This window comes from Penaeus monodon, unplaced genomic scaffold, assembly GCF_015228065.2.
Source record: "Penaeus monodon isolate SGIC_2016 unplaced genomic scaffold, NSTDA_Pmon_1 PmonScaffold_2039, whole genome shotgun sequence".
Taxonomy (NCBI): domain Eukaryota; kingdom Metazoa; phylum Arthropoda; class Malacostraca; order Decapoda; family Penaeidae; genus Penaeus; species Penaeus monodon.
Window position 1 is genome coordinate 25,064 of NW_023650135.1, and position 7,568 is coordinate 32,631.

The 7,568-nt window shown below is 52.2% G+C and overlaps 1 protein-coding gene across 1 annotated transcript; it reads right to left on the reverse strand.

The window, feature by feature from the left end:
* Positions 1-1,106: 1,106 nt before the first annotated feature.
* Positions 1,107-1,969, reverse strand: LOC119569971 (sporozoite surface protein 2-like; the record flags this gene model as incomplete). Its single annotated transcript, XM_037917902.1, has 2 exons — positions 1,107-1,169; positions 1,898-1,969. Coding segments are annotated over 2 exons (135 nt in total), but the record flags the coding sequence as incomplete, so codon positions are not given.
* Between the last annotated feature and the right edge of the window lie 5,599 nt (positions 1,970-7,568).

Genomic DNA, 7,568 nt, shown 5'->3' on the forward strand with positions numbered 1-7,568 from the left:
GTTCGGTTCGGTTCGGGGTTTGGTTCGGTTAGGGGCGGGTTTGGTTCGGTTCGGGTTGGTTCGGTTCGGTTTCGGTTCGGTTCGGTTGGTTTTCGGTTCGGTTTTGGTTCGGTTCCCGGTTGGTTTTGGGGTTTCGGTTCGGTTCGGTTCGGTTTCGGTTCGGGTTTGGTTCGGTTCGGTTTCGGTTTTCGGTTCGGTTGGTTCGGTTTGGTTCGGTTTGGTTCGGTTCGGGTTTGGTTCGGTTGGTTGGGGTTGGTTGGGGTTCGGTTGGTTCGGTTCGTTTGGTTTTTGGGTTCGGTTGGTTCGTTTGGTTGGGTTGGTTTGGTTGGTTCGGGTTGGGTTCGGTTCGGTTCGGGTTGGTTCGGTTGGGTTTGTTGGGTTTGGTTCGGTTTCGGTTCGGTTCGGTTGGTTCGGTTTTGTTCGGTTGGTTAGTTGGTTGGTTTCGGTTAGTTGGTTGGTTGGTTCAGTTCGGTTCGGTTGGTTGGTTGGTTAGTTGGTTGGTTGGTTGGTTGGTGTTGGTTCGGTTTGGTTCGGTTGGTTCGGTTCGGTGGTTGGTTGGTTGGTTCGGTTTGGTTGGTTCGGTTGGTTTTTGGTTGGGTTTGGTTGGGTTGGTTGGTTGTTTCGGTTCGGTTGGGGGTTTGGTTCGGTTTGGTTTTGGTTCGGTTGGGTTTGGTGGTTTCTTTGGTTCGGTTGGTTGGTTGTTCGGTTGGTTGGTTCGGTTGGTCGTTGGTTGTTTGTTCGGTTCGGTTCGGTGGTTCGGTTGGGTTTGGGTTTGTGTTGGTTCGGTTCGGTTGTTGGTTCGGTTTGGTGGGTTTGGTTTGGTGGTTGGTTCGGTTCGGTTCGTTCGGTTGGTTTTGGTTCGGTTGGTTCGGTTTGGTTGGTTCGGTTTGGTTCGGTTCGGTTCGGTTGGTTGGTTGTTGGGTTTTGGTTCGGTTTCGGTTCGTTCGGTTCGGTTTGGTTCGGTTCGTTGGTTCGGTTTGGTTGGGTTTGTTGGGGGTTCGGTTAGTTGTTGTGTTTTGGTTGGTTGGTTTGTTGGTTGGTTGGTTGGTTTCGGTTGGTTTTGGTTCGGTTGGTTCGGTTGGTTCGTTGGTTGGTTCGGTCGGTTGGTTTGGTTGGTTGGTTGGGTTTGGTTCGGTTGGTTGTTGGGGTTGGTTTCGGTTGGTTGGTTGGTTCGGTTGGTTCGGTTCGGTTCGGTTGGTTTGGGTTGGTTCGGTTCGGTTCGGTTCGGTTTGTTCGGGTTTTTGGGCGGTTAGGTTGGTTGGTGGTTCGGTTTGGTTGGTTGGTTGGTTCTTTTGGTTCGGTTCGTTGGTTGTTGGTGGTCGGTTCGGTTGTTAGGTTGGTTCGGGTTCGGTTGGGTTTGGTTGGTTGGTTGGTTCGGTTCGGTTGGTTGTTGGTTTGGTTGTTGGTGTTTGGTTGGTTTGGTTCGGTTTTGGTTGGTTGGTTCGGTTGGTTAGGTTCGGTTGGTCGGTTCGGTTGGTTCGTTTTCGGTTCGGTTTGGTTCGGTTCGGTTCGGTTTGGTTCTGGTTGGTTCTGTTTGGTTTCGGTTCGGTTCGGTTCGGTTTGGTTCGGTTCGGTTCGGTGGTTCGGTTCGGTTCGGTTCGGTTCGGTTGGTTCGGTTGGTTCGGTCGGTTTGGGGTTCCGGGTTTGGTTTTCGGTTGGTTGGTTTCGGTTCGTTCGGGTTTTTGGGTTTGGTTCGGTTGGTGGTTCGGTTCGGTTCGGTTCGGTTCGGTTCGGTGGGTTTGGGTTTGGTTCGGTTCGGTTCGGTTCGGTTGGTTGGGTTTGGTTGGTTCGGTTCGGTTCGGTTGCGGTTGGTTCGGTTCGGTTGGTTCGGTTTTGGTTCGGGGTTCGGTTGGTTCGGTTCGGTTCGGTTTCGGTTCGGTTCGGTTCGCGGTTCGGTTGGTTCGGTTGGTTGGTTCGGTTCGGTTGGTCGGTTGTTCGGGTTGGTTCGGTTCGGTTCGGTTCGGTTGGTTGGTTCGGTTCGGTTTGGTTCGGTTTTGGTTCGGTTCGGTTGGTTTCGGTTCCGTTCGGTTCGGTTCGTTCGGTTCGGTTGGTTCGGTTCGTTGTTCGGTTTTGGTTCGGTTGGTTCGTTTGGTTCGGTTGGTTCGGTTCGTTCGGTTGGGGTTGTTGGTTGGTTGTTCGGGTTGTTTCGTTGGTTGGTTTTGGTTTTGGTTTGGTTGGTTCGGTTTCGGTTGGTTGTGTTCGGTTGGTTGGTTCGGTTGGGGTTCGGTTGGTTCGGTTGTCGGTTGGTTGGTTGGTTGGTTTGTTCGGTTTTGGTTCGGTTGGTTGGTTGGTTCGGTTGGTGGTTGGTTGGTTCGGTTGGTTGTTTAGGTTCGTTCGGTTCGGTTCGGTTGGTTCGGTTGGTTCGGTTCGGGTTTGGTTGGTTCGTTTGGTTCGGTTGGTTTGGTTCGTTCGGTTCGGTTTGGTTGGTTCGGTTCGGTTCGGTTTGGTTCGGTTTGGGGTTTGGTTGGTTTGGTTGGGTTGGTTCGGTTCGGTTCGGTTGGTTCGGTTCGGTAGGTTCGGTTCGGTTTTGGTTCGGTTGGTTCGGTCGTTCGGTTCGGTTGGGTTGGTTCGGTTGGTTGGTTGGTTCGGTTCGGTTGGTTCGGTTCGGTTCGGTTTGGTTCGGTTGGTTCGGTTCGGTTGGTTCGGTTTGGGTTTGGTTCGGTTCGGTTCGGTTGGTTCGGTTCGGTTCGGGTTTGTTGGTTGTTGTTGGTTTCGGTTCGGTTCGGTTTTGGGGGGTTTTGGTTCGGTTCGGTTCGGTTGTTCGGTTCGGTTGGTTCGGGTTTGGTTCGGTTCGGTTCGGTTCGGTTCGGTTCGGTTCGGTCGGTTGGTTCGGTTCGGTTGGTTCGGTTTGTTGGGTTTCGGTTTGGGGTTGGTTGTTGGTTGGTTCGGTTCGGTTGTTGGTTCGTTCGGTTCGGTTCGGTTGGGGGTTGGTTCGGTTAGGTTTTCGGTTCGGTTCGGTTCGGTTGGTTCGGTGGTTCGGTTCGGTTCGGTTGGTTCGGTTCGGTTGGTTCGGTTGGTTGGGTTCGGTTGGTTGGGTTCGGTTCGGTTCGGTTCGGTTCGGTTCGGTTCGGTTCGGTTTCGGTTCGGTTGGTTCGGTTGGTTGGTTCGGTTCGGGTTGGTTGGTTGGGCGTTTTGTTCGGTTTCGGTTCGGTTTTGGTTCGGTTGGTTCGGTTTGGGTTCGGTTCGGTTGGTTGGTTCGGTTGGTTCGGTTCGGTTGGTTCGGTTCGTTGGTTGGTTCGGTTCGGTTGGGTTTGTTGGTTGGTTCGGTTTGGGTTTGGTTCGGTTGGTTCGGTTGGTTCGGTTCGGTTGGTTCGGTTTCGGTTCGGTCGGTTGGTTCGGTTGGTTCGGTTGGGTTTTGGTTTCGGTTCGGTTCGGTTCGGTTCGGTTCGGGGTTTTGGTTTGGTTGTTGGTTCGGGTTTCGGTTGGGTTTGGTTCGGTTGGTTGGTCGGTTCGGTTCGGTTGGGTTTGGTTCGTTGTTCGGTTTCGGTTTTGGTTCGGTTCGGTTGGTTCGGTTGGTTCGGTTCGGTTCGGTTCGGTTCGGTTCGGTTGGGGGTTGGTTCGGTTGGTTCTGGTTGGTTGGTTGGTTCGGTTGTTCGGTTCGGTTGGTTCGGTTTCGGTTCGGTTCGGGTTCGGTTCGGTTGTTCGGTTCGGTTCGGTTGGTTCGGTTGGTTGGTTGGTTTGGTTTGGTTCGGTTGGTTCGGTTCGGTTGGTTGGTTGTTTTGGGTTGGTTCGGTTGGTTCGGTTCGGTTGGTTGGGTTTGGTTCGGTTGGTTCGGTTGTTCGGTTCGGTTGGTTGGGGTTGGTTCGGTTCGGTTTCGGTTCGTTGGTTGGTTGGTTCGGTTGGTTCGGTTGTTTCGGTTGGTTCGGTTGGTTGGTTGGTCGGTTGGTTCGTTCGGTTCGGTGTTCGGTTGGTTGGTTGTTTGGTTCGTTCGGTTCGGGTTGGTTCGGTTCGGTTCGGTTGGTTCGGTTCGGTTCGGTTCGGTTGGTTCGGGTTTTTGGTTCGGTTGTTCGTGGTTCGTTGGTTGGGTTTGGGTTTTGGGTTTGGTTCGGTTCGGGGTTCGTTGGTTCGGTTCGGTTGGTTCGTTGGTTGGTTCGGGGGTTGGTTCGTGGTTGGTGGTTGGTTCGTTTGGTTGGTTCGGTTCGGTTGTTGGTTCGGTTCGGTTAGGTTGGGGGTTTGGGTTGGGTTGGTTGGGTTGGTTGGTTTTTGGTTCGGTTCGGTTGGTTTCGGTTCGGTTGGTTGGTTTCGGTTGGTTCGGTTCGGTTCGGTTCGGTTCGGTTCGGTTGGTTGCGGGTTGGTTTGGTTGGGTTTGGTTGGTTCGGTTCGGTTCGGTTCGGTTCGTTCGGTTCGGTTTGGTTTGGTTGGTTCGGGTTGTTCGGGTTTGTTGGTTGGTTTTGTTGTTGGTTGGGGGTTGGTTCGGTTTTCGGTTCGGTTCGGTTCGGTTCGGTTCGGTTCGGTTGGTTCGGTTCGGTTTTTTGGTTCGGTTCGTTTTCGGTTCGTTGGTGGTTTGGTTGGTTCGGTTGGTTGGTTCGGTTCGGTTGGTTCGGTTCGGTTGGTTTTCGGTTCGGTTCGGTTGGTTCGGTTCGTGTTGGTTCGGTTCGGTTCGGTTTGGTTCGGTTTTGTTGGTTCGGTTTGGTTGGTTCGGTTCGGTTGGGTTCGGTTGGTTGGTTCGGGTTCGGTTCGGTTGGTTTTTGTTCGTTGGTTCGTTGTCGGTTCGGTTCGGTTCGGTTCGGTTTTTGGGTTTGGTTCGGTTGTTCGTTTGGTTGGTCGGGGGTTTCGGTTGGTTGGTTGGTTGGTTTTTTGGTTGGTTGGATGGTTGGTTGGTTCGGTTTTGGTTTGGTTTTGGTTGGTTTTCGGGTTTGGTTTGGTTGGTTGGTTTCGGTTGGTTCGGTTGGTTTGGTTCGGTTCGGTTTTTGGTTGGTTCGGGTTTGGGGTTGGGTTTTTCGGCGGTTCGGTTTCGGTTGGTTCGGTTCGGTTCGGTTTCGGGGTTTTTTGGTTGGGTTTGGTTGGGTTGGTTCGGGTTTTGGTTGGTTGGGTTTGGGGTTGGTTGGTTGGGTTGGTTGGGTTGGTTCGGGTTGGTTCGGTTCGGTTGGTTGGGTTTGGTTCGGTTCGGTTTGGTTTGGTTTTTTTGGGGTTTTTTTTTTCCCCCGGGTTGGGTTGGTTGGTTGGTTGGTTGGTTGGGTTTTGGTTTTTGTTTTGGTTTTTGGGGGTTTTGGGGGTTGTTGGTGGTTGGTTGGTTGGTTGGTTGGTTCGGTTGGTTTGGTTTTGGTTCGGTTTTCCCTTGGGGTTGGTTGGTTTTTCGGGGGGGGTTTCCGGTTTGGGGTTGGGGGTTGGTTAGGTTCGTTGGTTTTGGTTCGGTTGGTTGGTTCGGTTCGGGTTGGTTCGGTTGGTTCGGTTTGGTTCGGTTGGTTGGGGGGGTTTTCGGTTCGGTTTGGGGGGTTTTTTCGGTTCGGTTCGTTTTTGGGGTTGGTTTTGGTTCGGTTCGGTTTTTTGGGCGGTTGGTTCGGTTGGTTCGGGTTGGGGTTGGTTTGGGTTTGGGTTTGGTTCGGTTTTTGGTTCGGTTGTCGGTTCGGTTGGTTCGGTTCGGTTCGGTTGGTTCGGGTTTTGGTTCGGTTTTGGTTTTAAAGGGGGGGGGTTTGGTTCGGGTTTGGTTTTGGGGGTTGGTTGGGGGGGGTTTTTTTTTTTTTTTTGTTTTGGTTTTTTTCCCCTCGGTTCGGTTCGGTTGGTTTGGGTTGGTTCGTTGGTTCGGTCGGTTGGTTCTTCGTTGGGGTTTTCGGTTCGGTTTTTCGGTTCGGTTGTTTTTTGGGTTGGTTCGGTTCGGTTCGGTTGGTTCGGTTGGTTGGTTCGGTTCGTGGTTCGGTTTTGGGTTTTGGGGGGCGTTGGTTTTGGTTGGTTGGTTGGTTTTGGGGGTTTTTTGGTTCGGTTTGGTTGGTTGGTTTTTTGGTTTTTTGGGGGGGGTTCGGTTCGGTTGGTTTTTTTCGGGTTTGTTTGGGGTTTTGGGGGTTGGTTGGTTGGGGATTGGTTGGTTGGTTGGGGTTTGGGGGTTTGGTTCGGTTCGGTTCGGTTCGGGGTTGGTTTTTCGGTTCGGTTCGGTTGGTTCGGTTGTGGTTAGGTTTGGTTCGGTTCGTTCGGTTCGGTTCGGTTGGTTCGGTTTGGTTCGGTTCGGTTCGGTGGTTCGGTTCGGTGGTTCGGTTTGGTTGGTTCGGTTTCGGTTTTGGTTCGGTTAGGTTCGGTTCGGTTTCGGTTCGGTTCGGTTTCGGTTCGGTTCGTTTCGGTTCGGTTCGGTTCGGTTCGGTTCGGTTCGGTTCGGTTAGGTTCGGTTCGGTTGTTAGGTTGGTTGGGTTGGTTGGTTCGGTTCGGTTCGGTTCTTTTGGTTCGGGGTTTGGTTGGTTTTCGGGGTTTTTTTTTCGGTTCGGTTTCGGTTCGGTTGGGTTTGGTTCCCGGGTTTGGTTGGTTCGTTGGTTTTCGGTTCGGTTCGGTTCGGTCGGTTCGGTTCGGTTCGGGGTTGGGTTTTGGGGGTTGGTTTCCGGTTTCGGGTTTCGGTTCGGTTCGGTTCGTTCGGTTTTGGTTGGTTCGGTTCGTCGGTTCGGTCGGTTGGTTCGGTTCGGTTGGGTTTGGTTTGGTTCGGTTCGGTTCGCGGTTGGTTCGGTTCGGTTCGGTTGGTTGGTTGGTTTTGGGGGTTTGGTTCGGTTCGGTTTCGTTCGGTTGGTCGGTTCGGTTCGGTTGGTTCGGTTCGTTCGGTTCGGTTTTGGGGGTTTGGTTCGGTTGGTTCGGTCGGTTCGGTTCGGTTCGGGGGTTTGGTTCGGTTCGGTTCGGTTCGGTTGGGTTTGGTTCGGTTCGGTTCGGTTTCTGGTTCGGTTCGGTTCGGTTCGGGTTTTGGTTCCCGGGTTTGGTTCGGTGGTTCGGTTCGGTTGGTTCGGTTTCGGTTGTCGGTTCGGTTCGGTTTCGGTTCGGTTCGGTTGTTTTGGTTTCCGGGTTCGGTTCGGTTTTCGGTTTTGGGGTTCGGTTCGTTCGGTTCGGTCGGTTCGGTTTTTTTTTTTTTTTTTTTTTTTTTTTTTTTTTTTTTTTTTTTTTTTTTTTTTTTTTTTTTTTTTTTTTTTTTTTTTTTTTTTTTTTTTTTTTTTTTTTTTTTTTTTTTTTTTTTTTTTTTTTTTTTTTTTTTTTTTTTTTTTTTTTTTTTTTTTTTTTTTTTTTTTTTTTTTTTTTTTTTTTTTTTTTTTTTTTTTTTTTTTTTTTTTTTTTTTCCCCCCCCCCCCCCCCCCCCCCCCCCCCCCCCCCCCCCCCCCCCCCCCCCCCCCCCCCCCCCCCCCCCCCCCCCCCCCCCCCCCCCCCCCCCCCCCCCCCCCCCCCCCCCCCCCCCCCCCCCCCCCCCCCCCCCCCCCCCCCCCTTTTCGGGTTTGGGGTTCGGGGGTTACCCCCGGGTTTTCTTTGGTTGGTTTTGGTTTCGGTTGGTTCGGTTTGGTTTTTCGGTTGGGGTTTTGGTTCGGTTTGGATTTTTTTTTTTTTTTTTTTTTTTTTTTTTTTTTTTTTTTTTTTTTTTTTTGGTTCGGTTTTTGGGTTTCGGTTGTTTT